Source organism: Leucoraja erinacea, chromosome 14, assembly GCF_028641065.1.
Source record: "Leucoraja erinacea ecotype New England chromosome 14, Leri_hhj_1, whole genome shotgun sequence".
NCBI lineage: Eukaryota > Metazoa > Chordata > Chondrichthyes > Rajiformes > Rajidae > Leucoraja > Leucoraja erinaceus.
Genome location: NC_073390.1, coordinates 49,917,474 through 49,934,442, shown reverse-complemented (window position 1 = coordinate 49,934,442; position 16,969 = coordinate 49,917,474). Strand labels below are relative to the sequence as shown.

Genomic DNA, 16,969 nt, shown 5'->3' with positions numbered 1-16,969 from the left:
GTGCTGGGACCGCAGCTATTTACAATATACATTATGATTTAGATGAAGGGATTAAAAGTTACATTAGGAAATTTGCAGATGACACAAAGCTGGGTGGCAGTGTGAAATGTGAAGAGGATGCTATGAGGATGCAGGGTGACTTGGACAGGTTGGGAGAGTGGGCAGATGCATGGCATATGCAGTTTAATGTGGATAAATGTGAGGTTATCCACTTTGGTGGCAAAAACAGGAAGGCAGATTATTATCTAAATGAAGTTGGGGAAAATGGGAAGTACAACGGGATCTGGGGGTCCTTGTTCATCAATCAATTAAAGTAATCATGCAGGTACTGCAGGCAGTGAAGAAAGCAAATGGTATGTTGGCCTTTATAACAAGAAGAGTTAAGTATAGGAGCAAAGAGGTCCTTCTGCAGTTGTACAGAGCCCCAGTGAGACCACAACTGGAGCATTGTGTGCAGTTTTGGTCTCCCATTGAGGAAGGATATTCTTGCTATTGAGGGTGTGCAGGGTAGGTTCACCGGGTTAATTCCCGGGATGGTGGGACTGTCATATGTTGATAGAATTGAGTGGCTGGGCTTGTGTACTCTGGAATTTAGAAGAATGAGAGGGTATCTTATTGAAACATATAAGATTATTAAGGGTTTGGACACGCTAGAAGCAGAAAAAATGTCCCTGATGTTGGGCGAGTCCAGAACCAGGGGCCACAGTTTAAGAATAAGGGAGATGAGGAAAAACATTTTCACAGAGTTGTGAATCTGTGGAATTCTCTGCCTCAGAGGGCAGTGGAGGCTGGTTCTCTGGATGCTTTCAAGAGAGAGCTAGACAGAGCTCTTAAAGATAGCGGAGTCAAGGGATATGGGGAGAAGGCAGGAATGGGGTACTGATAGTGGATGATCAGCCATGATCACATTGAATGGTGGTGCTGGCTTGAGGGGCTGAATGGCCTACTCCTGCACCTATTGTCTATTGTCTAAAAGAGAAGTATAACATCGCAAAGATGAGCGGGAAGCTAGAGGATTGGGAAACTTTTAAAGAGCAACAGAAGATAACTAAAAAGGCAATATGGGGAGAAAAGATGAGGTACGAAGGTAAGCTAGCCAAGAATATAAAGGAGGATAGTATGGAGCAGCTGGGCTTGTATACTCTGGAATTTAGAAGGATGAGAGAGGATCTTATTGAAACATATAAGATTATTAAGAGTTTGGACACGCTAGAGGCAGGAAACATGTTCCCAATGTTGGGGGGATCGAGAACCAGGGGTCACACAGTTTAAGAATTAGGGGTAGGCCATTTAGAACGGAGATGAGGAAAAACCTTTTCGCCCAGTTGTGAATGTGTGGAATTCTCTGCCTCCGAAGGCAGTGGAAGCCAATTCTCTGGATGCTTTCAAGGGAGAGTTAAATAGAGCTCTTAAATATAACAGAGTCAGGGGATATGACGAGAAGGCAGGAATAGGGTACGGATTGTGGATGATCGGGCATGATCACATTGAATGGTGGTGCTGGCTTGATGGGCTGAATGGCCTATTCCTGCACCTATTGTCCATTGTCTAGTGTCTAATATTTTCATATATAGAAAACAGAGAATTTATACTACAGAGAAACTAGTGTTCATATTTCCATATTTCTCACTATTCATTTTTATAGTTGAATGTAAGCATTACAATAAAGTATATACGGCACCCTCAAAAATTCAATACATTTCTCAAGAATTTACTAAAGGAGAGTGCTTTAGATTGCCACAATATATTTAATTTATTTTAAACCCACAATGTTTTCTGAAAATCTTACACTTAAGACCTCTGCCAAAGAGTCTGTAAAACCTTTAACCAGGAATACACACAAAACGCTGGAGCAACGCAGCGGGTCAGGCAACATCTCTGGAGGAAAGGAATAGGTGACGTTTCGTGTCGAGACCCTTCTTCAGACTGGGAGTCAGGGGAAAGGGAAACTAGAGATATAGAAGTCAAACAGAACATAAAAACAATGATGATCAAGGAAAGGTGGAGCTGTGGGGTTGGTGATAACGAGTTATACAGACAGTGAAACTCAACAGGACGCCAATGAAACTAGAGTGTTAATTTAATAACACTGGACAAAAGTTACTTCAATCACTTGCAATTACCTGGAATGAGAAAACTCTTTCAGTTATTGGTATTAAATGTTACCTGTTTCCATACCCTCTGATCAGCGGCATTGAAATGATCCAGCCTCTGGACAAACCATTGCTCAGTTCCCTGAAAATGGTGTTTCTGCCGTAAAATACGGAGGTACCTGGACTTGTGGAAACTTAATGCACCCCATTCACAGGAAATGAAGAGAAGAATCGATAAGACGAGGGATGTCATTCTCATTGTCGATAGTCACACCCCATATGTTCATATGGACATTATAATGAAGTCACTTATCAAAGTGACAAAACTCAATGAAACTTAAAACTGTTGGCACACGTCACTAGGAAAATAGCATTTGGCAGATTAATTACATGATATTCATTACAACTTCCTGATGATGGTTAATAGCAAAACTCTCTTAAGAGTAAAACCAGTCAAAGGAATCACAATTGGCCTACTCGGGCATCACAATCAACAAAGTGACATCATAAAGCCATTGGAAGGAAGTTTGAAGGATAAATAGTGTGGAAGTTAAACACAGACTCCGTGTCTGCCTTCTCTAGTTTTGTCCCTTGACATTGCCAAAAACTGCTTTCTGTTAAAATAGGATTTGGACTTTGAACATGGAATTTGATTTGCTTCCTATTTGCTCCAATAGTGGACATGACAATTCTCATGGTGGACATTCATCAATTCACTCCATGGTTTAGTTTTCTTCAGCCATAAGTCCCCTGGCTTTCAAGTATTCTCGCAGGAAATCTTTTCTTTTATATCCCAACTCTAGACTGTATAATCTTCCGTTGATCTTCACTCCAAACTCGAGTCAGTTGTGGTCCATTTGTCTGCCACCAGCCCATTAACAAAATATCTCACATCATAAACACTGTAAACCAGGCCCTGAGGATATCAAACAATGCGTAATTAATAACTGGCACTTGTACAAATATTTTTCCATTTTTAACAAGCTTGCAGAGTGGCTCAGATGTTGTAATACTGTTACCTATCACATAGAGTCATAGAGTGATACAGTCATAGAGTGAAACAGGCCCTTCGGCCCAACATGTCCCAGCTACACTAGTTTCGCCCACCTGCGTTTGGTTCATATCCCTCCATACTTATCCATCCATCTGATCTATGTACCTAACTGTTTCTTAAACATTGGGGTAGACCCTACCTCAACTACCTCCTCTGGCAGTTTGTTCCATACCCCACCACCCTTTGTGTGAAAAAGTTACCCCTCAGATTCCTATTAAATCTTTTCCCCTTCACCTTGAACCTATGTCCTCTGGTACTAGATTCCCCCACTCTGGGCAAGAGATTCTGTACATAGAATCAGATAACTTTTGCAGGGCAAAGCTGGAAAGGGTGCAGAGAAGATTTATGATGATGTTGCCAGGCCACAAGGGTCTGAGCTAAAGGGAGAGGTTGAGGAGGTTAGGACTTTATTTCTTGGGGTGCAGGAGGATGAGGGGTGATCTTATTGAGGTGTATAAGATCATGAGAGGAAAAGATAGGGTAGATGCACACAGTCTTTTGCCCAAAGTATGGAATCAAGAATCTGACAAGATTAAGCTGAATGGGGTAATGATTGAATAACCTTGTTTTACACAATGGGTGGTAGGTATATGGAACAAGTTGCCAGAGGCGTTAGTTGAGTCAGGTATTATCATACATGTAAAAACATTTGGACAGGTACATGGACAGGATAGGTTTAGAGGGAAGGTACACAAAATTGCTGGAGAAACTCAGCGGGTGCAGCAGCATCTATGGAGCAAAGGAAATAGGCGACGTTTCGGGCCGAAACGTCGCCTATTTCCTTTGCTCCATAGATGCTGCTGCACCCGCTGAGTTTCTCCAGCAATTTTGTGTACCTCCGATCTTCCAGCATCTGCAGTTCCTTCTTGAACACTAGGTTTAGAGGGATATGGGCCAAATGCAGGCAGGCGGGGTGTGAGTGTAGATGGGGCATGGTAGTCAGCCTGGGCATGCTGGGCCGAAGGGTCTGTTTCCATGCTGCATGACTCAATCACAAACTTGCATAAAATTCAGAGACCACAGTGGATCCCAAGACTTGTTTTCTGCTGGGCTCTTCCATTGTGATAGCCTGAGTGGGCAATGGAGTGTCCTATCAGATAACAAGGGCCCATGCTGTTGCATGTTATGCACCTTTTACCCTGAGTCAAGAGCCATGTGGTTGGCAGGTGCCCCTTGTGGCCCAGTAGCCATGCTTGCCCTCGTGCAGAACTCTAATACAAACAGCAAAGTCAACGCAAAACAAAAACTTCAGATGCAGGAAAGCTTCATTAAAACATTAATTGGTCGGGCAGATTATTCGGAGAGAGAAACACGCACGCATTCAGGTGGAGAACAGATCACCGACTCTAACGTAAAACATCTGCGTCTTTGAAATTTTCCAGATTCTAAGGTCACTAACCTGAAACATTAACTGTTTCTTGCTCCACAGATGCTGCCTGACTACTGAGTATCTCCAGTATATCGCATGTTTTATACCACATTGGCCTGATATGAATGATGGCCATGGTGGCCAAGGCAATGGATATTTTTAAGGCAGAGATAGATAGATTCTTGATTAGAATGGGTGTCAACAGTTATGGGGAGAAGTAAGGAGAATGGGGTTGAGAGGGAAAGATAGATCAGCCAAGATTGAATGGTGCAGTTGATTTGATGGGCCGAATGGTCTAATTCTGCTCCTATCACCTATGACATGATATTTCTGGTAGGATATCCGGCATCAAATTGCATAGTGTACTGAGTTATCAGACATTGAACTCACTGTATTAATGCCAAAGTCTTGAGGACAGCCTTTATTATAGGTGAGGAGGTTCTGGACATACAAGACATACAAAGATAGATTCATCTCCAGGGCCTGATCAGATATAAGTTCATAAGTTCAAGGAGCCGAATTAGGCCATTTGGCCCATTAAGTCTACTCCACTATTCAATCATGGCTTATCTATATTCCCCTTTCAACCCCATTCTCCTGCCATCTCCCCATAACCCCCAACACCCTTGCTGATCAAGAATCTGTCAATCTCTGCCTTAAAAATATCCATTGACTTGACCTCCAATATCTCCAAGTACAATGTGGAATCTGTAGATGATATTACAGGACTCCTAGTGGAGAAATATGAATCATTGTTAGACACATGTGAAGTGCCAGAAGACTGGAGTGGGGCTAATGTTGTTCCTTTATTCAAGTATGGTTGCAAAGAAAATCTTGGGAAGTATAGACCAGTAAGTCTAGCATTTGTGGATGAAACGTTACTGGAGAGGATTCTGATGCATAAGAAATACATGCATGTGGAACATTAGGGGATGATTAGGAATGGTCAGAATAGGAGTTTCTTCTAAGCAGAAGACTTAAGGATGATTTTATAGTGGCGTATAAAATAATGAGGGGAATAGATAGGATGAGTCTTTTTCCAAGGGTAGGGAAATCAAGAACTAGGGGGATAGTTTAAAGTGCGGATAAATATTTAATAGGATCCTAAGGGAGAACTTTTCCCTCATAGAATGTGGTGGATATGTGCAATGACCTGCCAGAGCAAATAGTTAAGGCAGGTACAATATCAATATTTTAATGACATTTGGTTAGATACATGGGTAGGAAAGATGTAGAGTGACATAAGCCAAATACAGACAAATGGGACCATCTTAGATGGGACATGGATGAGTTGGACCTTAAGGCCCATTTCTGTGTGGTATGGCTCCATGTGATCTTGCTTGGAACAAATAAGTGCTCACAAAACATTTTATGAACATTTGTTTTATTTTAAAACAAACTTTGAGCTATTAATAAATATTGTGACATTAGGAACTTAGGCCGCTAATTGTTGAAAATAGTTTTGGTATGCTGTACTGCAACAAACATCTTCTGTACATTCAATAAATGAATACATCCATTTCTATTTCAGATTTTCCTGTTAGTTTTCCTTCAGAAAAGGGATTAGAACATATTTTACAGAAGATTATAACATGATAATATACTGTAACTAACAGATGCTATGAGTGCGTCATTTATACTTTCTTTATTTGTAATATTACTTGTTTGGATACTTTTCCATGTTGCAATTTGGTCGCTTCTAATATATGTTACTTTTTACCTTTGATTTGGTTCAAATTAATCAGTACCAAATGGCGATGACTCACACATTATTTTCATAGAATGCCTTTAACACACATTTCTTCTTCTATTATCCAGTGCTGTTGATTGATCCTCAGACATCAGTTTGTCAACAATGCTGGAGGCGAGGTCAGATGTACAGATTAAATCAAAAACATGCAGAAACTGCAGAGGAGTGGTTGAAACTGATTGAGGGGGTATCTTATAGAAACGTACAAAATTCTTAAGGGGTTGGACAGGCTAGATGCAGGAAGATTGTTCCCGATGCTGGGGAAGTCCAGGACAAGGGGTCACAGCTTAAGGATAAAGGGGAAATCCTTTAGGACTGAGATGAGAAAAACATTTTTCACACAGAGAGTGGTGAATCTCTGGAACTCTCTGCCACAGAAAGTAGTTGAGGCCAGTTCATTGGCTATATTTAAGAGGGAGTTAGATGTGGCCCTTGTGGCTAAAGGGATCAGGGGGTATGGAGAGAAGGCAGGTACGGGACACTGAGTTGGATGATCAGCTCGAAGGGCCGAATGGCCTACTCCTGCCCTTATGTTCTATGTAAACTAAAACAAAGACTCTTCAAGTTGAAATCATTTGTCAGAATGTGAAGCAGAGATCATCAGCACATCCAAGTTGGCGATATGCAGAGTACTGCCCTGCCGACTACAAATTCAGAAGGCTCAGAAGGTTTTCCTTGGTGGAATTGCAACTGTAAGGAACTGCAGCATTTGGTTAAAAGAAAGTAGTGATCTTTCTATATCTGGCAGGAGTGATACATTTTTGGTCACAAGATACCGTAAGTTCAGAAGTTATAATAGCAGAATTAGGCCATTCAGCCCATCAAGTCTACCCATTCAATCGCGGCTGATCTATCTTTCCCACTCACTCCCATTCTCCTGCCCTCCCTACATAATCCGTGGCATACTTACTAATCAAGAATCTGGCAATCTCCGCCTTAAAAATATCCCCTGATTTAGCCATGTCATGGGCAGTTGGGCAAAGGGCCTGTTTCCACACCGTATGGCTCTGTGATGCATAACTCCTAGAAGAGGTGCCAGTCAGCTTTTTAAACAATGCAAACTAGATTTAAGTGGAGGGAGCTACTCAGACTTATATGCTTCTGATCCAACCCAGCCAATCCACAGTACCTCGCACACTAGCTGGTGAAGAAATCTTTCAAATGTACACTTAGTGTGTGGTTGGTGTGCAAGCCACATTGTAGCTGACTGGCACAGATGAATTTGTAACTGATCCTTGCATCCATTTAGAAACGTATGCTATTCAGCCCCCATTTTCTCCCTATCATAAGTATATAGAATAGTTTGAGTCACCAATAATTTCAAATCACTTTCTAAACAATTAAGGCAAGGTTGGGAAGAATTGACTTAACTTTATTGCACCTTTCAATAAGATTAGTTGCTTCTGTGAATAGTTACTTTAACTCCTTTCAAGGACACAGTCTTGTCTTTGGTATTCCCGCTATTTCGTACTGTACCACAGACAGTCAGGATCTGCAAACATATCAAGATCAGAAACATTTCTAATGCCAACCTGTAAATAATTAGATTCAGACCAGAAAAAATAAATGTGATATTATACTAAAAAATTAAACCACATTTGTACAACTGTGTGATGCACTTGTCGAAACGTTAAATGGAGTCTGGGCCTGACGTGGGTAGGCCTGACAAATCACCTATCCATGATCTCCAGGGATGTGGCCTGACCTGCTGTGTCATTTTGTGTGTCTTTCAACGTGAGCGTTGCTGTCTCCATTCACGAGCCAACATTTGCACCACCTGTCCCGTTTAAAAATTCAATTACCGATAAGTCATACATTACCAAAACAACCTTTCGACCCAAATCACCACTCGTATAAAGCTAGTCCCATTTGCCCATGTTTGATCCATATCCCTCTAAACTTCTATATGTGAACCTATTATCAGGCAACTGAACCATCCTACAAACAACTAGAGAGCAGTCCTGAGCTATTATCTACCCTCAGACCATCTTTGATCTGACTTTACTTTGCACTAAAGTTAATGCACGTTATTCCCTTCATCGTGTATCTGTACACTGTGGATGGCATGATTGTAATCATGTATTATCTTTCCGCTGACTGGTTAGCATACGACAAAAGCTGTTCACTGGATCTTGGTACAAGTGGCAATAAACTAAATTCAACTGTCTAAATGTCTTTAAAAATGTTGTTTTCTATCTATCTCAACCACTTCCTCTGGCAGCTTGTCCCATAAACCAGGTGATGAAGTTGCCCCTCAGGTTCCTATTAAATCTTTCCTCTCTCACCTTAAATTTATGCTTTCTCGTTCTTGATTCTGCAACCTTGAGAAAAAGATCATGTATATTCACCCTATTTATGCCCCTCATGATTTTATACAGGTCTATGTGATCGCCCCTCAGTCTCCTATGCTCCAGGGAATGAAGTCCTAGCCTGCCCAACCACTACTTATAACTCAATGTCTTGAGTCCGGGCAACATCCTCAACTTGCAGCCAGGTATTTCATGTGACCAGAGTGCACAGTGCATTACTAGTCTTAAAGGTTCACCAATTTAACACTCAAAGTGAAGCTACATGTCTAATATTTAGGTTATAGATACAGCTTGGAAACAGGCCCTTTGGCCCACCGTGTCTGCATCGACCAGTGACCCCTGCACACTAACACGATCCTACACACACCATGGACATTTTACAATTTTACCCAAGCCATTTAACCTGCAAACCTCGACGTCCTTGGAGTGTGGGAGGAAACCGGAGCTCGCAGAGAAACCCACGCAGGTCACGGGGAGAATGCACAAACTCTGTACAGACAGCACCCATGGTCAGGATCGAACCCAGGTCTCTGGCACTGTAAGGCAGCAGCTCTACCGTTGCGCCACCGTGCCACCCTCATGTTACAACTTACAAACAACGCACCTTATAAGGTTGACTCCACGGTCCTTCCCCACTCACGTTCACTGCACGGACCCGGAACAAATATTCAGAATTGGAGTTTAGATTCGTAGCCACAAAGTTTCTGCGTCTAATTCCAGAGAAGACACCAGCTTGATCTTGAGGTATCGCCATCTCCTTGTCGACTGAAATTATCTCCTGGAACTGCAGTTCAAAAAAATAAGCAGTCCGCTTTCCCACTGGGGGACACATCCACTTCACCTGTGTGAAACAAACGTAAAGGACTTAGAACATAGAACAGCACAGGAACAAGCTACTTGGCCCACGATGTCGGTATCAAACCCATGAAGCCAAGACGAAATCTCATCTGCTGCATTTCATCCATATTCCTCCACCTCTTAGACTTTAGCTTTAGAGATACAGGCCCTTCAACCCACCGAGTCTGCGTCAACCAGTAACTACCCTGTACACTAACCTACACACGAGGGATAATTTTACAAATTTTACCAAAGCCAATTAACCTACAAACCTATCCGTCTTTGAAAAGTGGGAGGAGACCAGAGCATATGAAGAAAATCCACATGGTCACAGGGAGATCGTACAAACTCCATACAGACAGCACCCGTTTTCTGGATCGAACCCGGGTCTCTGGCGCTGTAAGGCAGAAGCTCCACTGTTGTGCCACCCAAATGCCACTATCGGATCTTAATCAACCACCACCCCCGGCAGCGCATTCCGGGCACTCACCACTCTCTGTGTAAAATAATTGGCCCTGCACATCTCCTTTAAAAGTTGTCCATCTCACTTTAAAGCTGTGCTCTCTAATATTCGATCTATCCACCCGGAGAAAGGTTTCTACCATATCTATGTCTCTCACAATTTAATATATTTCTATCAAGTTTCGCCACAGCATCCAGCATACCAGTAAAAAACAATCCAAGAGTGTCCAATTTGGCAAATAACCCCTAATCCAGACATCATTCTGGTAACCCCCCTCTGTACTCCTTCCAAAACCTCTATATCCTTCCTGCAACAGGGCTACCAGAACTGCACATAATTGTACCGGCACGTACTCGATGGGCAGAAGGGCCTGTTTCCACGCTGTATCTCTAAAATAAGACTAAAGGTCATAAGGTCAGAAGGGATAGTAGTGTTAGGCCAATCAGCCCATCGAGTCTACGCTGCCATTCAATCATGGCTGATCTATCTCTCCCTCCTAACCCCATTCTCCTGCCTTCTCCCCTTAAACTATGACACCTGTACTAATTAAGAATCTATCTATCTCTGCCTTAAAAATATCCACTGGCGGCCTCCACTGCCTTCTGTGGCAAAGAATTCCGCAGATTCACCACCATCTGACTAAAGATGTTTCTCTTCATCTCCTTCCTGAAAGAAATCCTTTCATTCTGAGGCTATGGCCTCTAGTCGTAGATTCTCCTACTGGTGGAAACATCTTCTCCACATCCACTCTATCCAAGCCTCACCCCCCCCTCATTCTTCCAAACACTAGCGAGTACAGGCCCAATGCCGACAAACACTCATCATGGGTTTACCTACTAATTCCTGCGATCATTCTTGTAAACCTCCTGTGGACCCTCTCCAGTGCCAGCACATCCTTCATCAGATACGGTGCCCAGAATTGCTCACAATGTTCCAAATGTGGCCTTACCAGCTCCTTATAGAGCCTCAACATTACATCCCTGTTTTTGTATACAAGCCCTCTTGAAGTAAATGCTGGACTAGAAAGAATTAATTGCGTATAATGTCAAACCTATCTGGATAAAATAGTGCTACCTTGGCCGATGTTCCATCCACAGTGTGCGTGTATATTTTAGGAGGTCCTGGTAGCTGGTCTAATGCAGTCATGGGTTCCTTGAGTAAACTTGATGCATGCAGTTGTACAGACAGCTGTGACATTTCACCATTATCTGATTCAAACAATACACGATTATTGAACAACCAACATTTCCCAACACCCCGTGTTAATACAGTATTTTGAATGTGTAAGAAAGATGGGAACATGTACTGTACCTCGTTTGACAGTGACGTTCCGTTCTAGCGTGCATACGTGTTGCTGGGTTTTGTGAACAGCATTATTCTGTGGCCTCAAATGAGAACAGGTTCGATGAACACTTCTGAAGTTTCGGCTCTTTGGACCACCAATGTGGTAGAAGCGAGTTGAAGAATGGCCTTTCACACTGTCATCAGTGGTACCTCTAGGCAAGTAGAGTACTCTGCTATTGCCGAGGTCCTCGTTAGACATATTTGAGCTGATTTCAAAGTTAGATGTCGACTGCGATTGACAGCAAGCAGATGGGGTAAATTGCACATTATTTAAAGTTTGTGGTTTGGGGTAACCTCGCAGAAAGGCTTTACCTTTAGAAAACAGCTTTGGGTTCCTGAAAGAAGGCCGGCGGCCAAACTTGCATCGCGACCTTGTATTACGGGGGACATTAGTTGTATTCCAGGATCTCGTAGGGTTGGATATGCTAGCGTCGTCAACGACAGCGCTATCCGCATTGTTCGAAGTGTTCTTGTGTAAGCAATACATCTCCCGCTTGTCCCAGTCGATCATACACCCAGCCGAGCTGCTCAGGTGACACATCTGGCAACCAGCAGCGATTATTTCAGAACTCTCTCGTTCAGACGCCGGATTCATGTTCTTGCATGGAAGGTTATGCCCAGTGGCAAAATAGGTGCCCACGCAAGAAAAGGTGTTACATGCGTGGTAGGATTGCTCACTCGGAGACAAGCTCTCATTGACACAGATGCTTATAGGAACGCCTTTCTCACCGTCGATATCGTCCTCTGGTCCACTATTGGCACAATCTGCCTGAGGCGGTCCCGTGTCCGTGTTGGTGTTGGTGAAGGTACAGGGGACACAAAACTGGTAAAAGGGCGGAACATATTCATCCGTCTCTTTTTCCGACGACAAACAAGAGCTGTTGCAGGAAGAGCTAATTCCAGTGTCGCTCTCTGCTGCTACCTGTTCAGAAATAACACTGGACATGGGATCCTTTGACAGGTCTCCACTTTCATGGTCGTTCAGATATTTGCTGTTTTCCGGCTCAGGAGAGCACGCATTACTTGAACCACCTGTTCCTTTCGGACTTAATTCAAGAGAAAATGCGTCGCCACTACTCTGTCTCATATAACAGTCTTCTTGCTCAAGTTGCCAAATGGGTATTGGCCTGGTCTTTTCAGAAATCCACAGGGAACTTGTCTTTTCAGGGACCTTTTGAAATTGATTTGATTCTTGGCTTTTATCATTACACTCGCCCTCCATTGACATATTAAAAACACTGCTGCTGGGCTCCATTGCAACAGGGTTATACAGGGCGCTGCTTGCGCCCTTGAGGTCACAGTTTTTGAAGTAGGCACTTTGAAATATGTTAGAAGCATGCGGGTCAGACGTACAAGACAAATTATAATCAGTTTCAGCTTGCGGCTCACTGCTATTCTCTGGAGCATAGTGTTCAGAATTTGCCACAGATTCACAGTAATCCAAACTGGAAGCATCTGAAATGAGCGCATTGCTTTTGCCACCGTGTGTACACGAGCCACCATCAGTTGCATCTGAAGTCGTTTCAGCCTTAGATGTAGACGGAGAGTGTTCGGGGCTGGCGCGATCATTCAACGCCGTCTTGGTTGAACTGACGCTGAGACTATCCTCAGATGCATATCGTGGACCACATGGGAGAGAAGCGGGAACATCTGCTCGGGAATCCACATTGGATGCATCGGAGTTAAAAGTTACCGCGCAAGATCGAGTGATGCACGAGCAAAGATCCAGATTGGGAGTAATTAAGGCAGCGTGAATTTTAGAAGTGAATGATGAGTACATTGGATTCAGCGATGCCTCTTGCAAACTACAAGCAGCTTTCAGCTTTTTCACTTTGTAGGGGGCATCCAATCTCTGAATCATTTGGAAATCCCCGCTACACAAATGTTTCGACTTGGTTTCACAGAGTTGCGATGGTAGTGTTTCAATTGCATCTTTAATATGATCTACATTTAATTCAAAGTCTTCAAAAGGAATTACCGCTAAAGAATTACTGGGTGTCACACACAGGGTGATGTCGGCCAGGCGTTTGTTGATCTGTGCAGATGTTTGGAGGAATATAGCTGGTCTACTTTCTTTGCAAGCTTCCATTGCATACAGCATCAATCCTTCTAACCTCAACATCGATGCTGATGCTGATTCAAAGAATTGGTCAACCTCATTTTGTTTCTTTGTAGTCTCCACTTTTATCATGTCTTTAATTGCTTGCTCTTGAACTTTAAGTGCTTCGTGCAATGAAACAAACTCCTTGGACACCTCTGCATTTCGTTGGATCTCATTTTGCTCCATGTCATTTTTCATTAATTTCATTTGCTGAATACATTTTTCAAAATTGACTTTGACTAAAGCAAAGGAGCAACTCATTAGAAAATTACAAAGAAATTTACAATTCAAGATAGTATTTTCAGAGAAATATATAACTGTAATAAACTGAAGATTATAATAAATTAAATATATAATTCAGAAAATATGCACATTCGCTATGGTACAAAAACACATTGAAATATAGCTGTGTTTTAAAAATGTTTAAACTGTTTAAATCAATTGAAAGCATTCATAACCAAAGGTCCGATTTGCTTTTCCATTGACTTCAGTGGAAAGCTTTGCACCTCCAACCAAGATTAATAACTTTTTATTTGAGAGATGCAGCTTGGAAACAGGCCATGCCGACCATTGGCACTGGCAGTATGTTATACCACATTCTCATCCATGCCCTACACACTGGGGGAAATTTACACAGGCCAATTAACCTACAAACCTACCTGCCTTTGGGATGTGGGAGGAAACCCACATGGTCACAGGGAGACAGTGCCATCTCCACACAGACAGCAGCATGAGTCAGGATCGAACTGGTCTCCGGCGAGAGGCAGCAGCTCTACCAACTGGGATTTCTTATTAACCATATACCAGCAGCACGGAAACAGGCCATCTCGTCCGTGCCGAGTCCCATATACCTGCGACCATAACCCTCCATTTCCTTCCCATCCATATAACTATCCAATTTATTTTTAAATGATAAAAACGAACCTGCCTCCACCACCTTCACTGGAAGCTCATTCCACACAGCCAACACTCTCTGAGTAAAGAAGTTCCCCCTCATGTTACCCCTAAACTTCAGTCCCTTAATTCTCATGTCATTTCCCCTTGTTTGAATCTTCCCTACTCTCAGTGGGAAAATATGCACATTCGCACATATGCACATTGTTAAATGCAAATTCTAAAGTAAATTACAGCTATTTCCTAATAATTAATAACCCGCACAAATAATAATTAGGAGTCAAATTTGACATGCAATGCAAGTACCTTCTGTAAATTGTGAGACATTCTTCTGCATTTCTGCTATCTCACATTGGAAGGCAAGATCAAGAGAATATAAACGGTGATTCCTGTGGGTACTCAGCTTGCATTCATCACAGATTGGCAATTTATCTTGGATGCAATAATGCCTCAGGTTTGTAAAAGGATGAAAGAAACACTTAATCTGATCTTCAACACAAGACGAAGGATCGATCAGAACATGGGAGAGAAATGCCTTATTCTTGTGAATTTTTCGAAGACATTTCTCACAGAAGTTTAGATTGCAGTTGACACACTTTTTCATTGCAATGTGACTGTCCTTTTCATCACAGAGCTGACAGAAGATCTGCACTTGCTGAGGGTTTATCTTTCCTTTTGGTTTTCGTTTTTTCTTTTTAATACCATCGGCACCAGTGTTAAGTCCTTCCTGTCTGCACCTTGTCACTGTGCTGTTCAACAGGTAGTTCTCAGGGGAACTTCACCTCATCTTCTTGGTTAAAACAGAAGTTTTCCTTACACGAAGGGCACCTAACACATATTTGACCCCCCTTTTCATGTTTTATTTCTTTGCTGAGACAGTTGCCACAAAGACTATGTTCACAAGGCAACAAATACGAGTTATTATAAAGTTTCCCACAGCCTGGACAAGTTAGTTCTTGGCACAAAGTACCAAGAACCTCCTTCTTTTTTTTCATTATGATCAGTTCTTAGTTTCCATTATGTTATTTATTGAAATATGTCTGCAAGAAATAAAGATGTGTTAGGAGAGCACATATAATAAAAAATATTTCATTCACATATTAATTCTGGTAACTACAACATATTATTCTGATTTTATATTAGCGAATTGAAGAAAATTGTTCTTCCTTGGATATATAAAACTACTGTATATTAAGGAAGTCAATATTGGAAGTAAAAGAATGAAACATCAAAATGATTAGTACTATTATATACAAGATTGACTGGCTCACTCCTGAAGATTTGGATGGGTTTCTTCTGGAATAAGATGGGCTTCAGCATTCTGCAGCTTTGTGCAAAAGCTTAGTGGGCGAGAGGGAATAGAGGAAAGATGTAAAGAAGAAAGATTCATTTCACAAGGCGCAGGAGAAAATCAACATAATATTAAAGCTTCAAAGAAAACAGGCACCCATCATTGCAGTCAGTGTCAAAGATGAAACCATAGCAAAAATACAAGGTGCAGGTGTAACCAGGTAGTGAATGGTAGCAGACACAGAGATGAGTGATGTTACGATGGTAGTAGATTGAATGTGTAGTCAGAAGCTCATCCTGATGTTAGATTTGGCAGCAAGATTATAGAATGAAATATTCCATTGTAAACAGGATAAAATATATATTGGTCTGAACAATATCCAGCCATGCAAGTACTTGTGAACTTTTTGGTTTATATTTTACCTGTAGCATGAAGTTAGAGCACGTTAAAGAAAAAGTAATACATTTACTTGGAAAATAAGTAGCATCAGTGTTAAGAATTTTTGTGGGACTTCGAAAGTACTAGATTTTGCAATACTATCATTTTTATGCAGCTGACTCACTTTACTTTTCTTCTTTTCGGACTAAGCACAGCAATATCTTTGGTATTCTGGGATTTTTGCAGTTCTTCTACATATCTCATAATAGGTTTGCTTTAACTGTACAGAGGCTTTCTTTTCTTTCAACCGATGCCATTGGACCTGCTTTTTCCAAGGTTTCCTTCCACACAAAGTACTTAAAATTCTTTTGTGTAGTCAATTTCTCAGTTACCTTTAACTCATCTCCCATCAGTTGACATCAATGGCATCATTTGCAATGTAATATTATGTCATTGTGGTGTAAAAGGCACATCATACCATAACCTGTAAAATTAGTGATGGCAAGTTTCCAATTGCCTTCAATTTTCAAGACTCTTAAAATTCCCATGAGCAGTAGTGACCCTTCCCAATGGAATAAGCATTGCGAATGCAATATTGGATTACTGTACGTGTTAATAAATTAATATCATTTGTGAATAGTGTTATAATATTGGCAACTCAATATGTACTGGAGATGTTAATTCTTGATCACGTTCTTAAATATTCAAGATTACAGTTAATTTATTTTCATTACTACTGCCAATTGGAGTATGAGATCAAGGCTGATTTTTCCATCTAATTCCAATATAATACGTAAAACATAGAAAAAAACAACACATGAAAGGGTCCTTTGCTCCACAATGCCTGTGCTGATCTTGATGTTAAGATAAACTCATTTGCCTGCATATGATCCATATGCCCCCGTTCCCTGCATATTCATGTGCCTATCTAAAAGCTTCTTAAATGCCATTATTGTATCTCCTTCCACCAACTCTACTCTGTGTGTAAAAAAAAATCCTGTGTACATCTTTTTTAAATGTTGCTACTTTCACCATAACACTATGCCCTCTCGGGTTACATTTCCACCCAGAGAAAAGGTTATGGCG

General features: G+C 41.7%; 2 protein-coding genes across 2 annotated transcripts in view; both read right to left on the bottom strand.

The window, feature by feature from the left end:
- Positions 1-3,148, bottom strand: part of prss16 (serine protease 16) — a 33,443-nt gene extending 30,295 nt beyond the window's left edge. Inside the window, exon 1 of the mRNA XM_055646393.1 lies at positions 2,167-3,148. Within this exon, the coding sequence (XP_055502368.1) occupies positions 2,167-2,352 (186 nt within the window). The 5' untranslated portion in view covers positions 2,353-3,148. The remainder of the gene's footprint in view (positions 1-2,166) is intronic.
- A 1,070-nt stretch (positions 3,149-4,218) lies between these two features.
- LOC129703709 (uncharacterized) lies at positions 4,219-16,969 on the bottom strand. Its single transcript, XM_055646392.1, has 6 exons — positions 16,068-16,969; positions 14,521-15,254; positions 11,187-13,559; positions 10,950-11,083; positions 9,180-9,416; positions 4,219-7,758 (listed from the first exon to the last, which is right to left on the bottom strand). Exons 2-6 carry the CDS (start codon positions 14,816-14,818, stop codon positions 7,660-7,662), a joined length of 3,141 nt encoding a protein of 1,046 aa, XP_055502367.1. The 5' UTR covers positions 14,819-15,254; positions 16,068-16,969; the 3' UTR covers positions 4,219-7,659.

Coding starts and splice junctions, on each gene's coding strand:
- LOC129703709 (XM_055646392.1), bottom strand. CDS start 14,818: ATGAAAAAGTGTGTCAACTGCAATCTAAACTTCTGTGAGAAATGTCTT. Junction 13,560..14,520: donor TGTCTCACAATTTACAGAAG/GTACTTGCATTG, acceptor CCTTTGCTTTAG/TCAAAGTCAATTTTGAAAAA. Junction 11,084..11,186: donor GAACGTCACTGTCAAACGAG/GTACAGTACATG, acceptor TGTTTGAATCAG/ATAATGGTGAAATGTCACAG.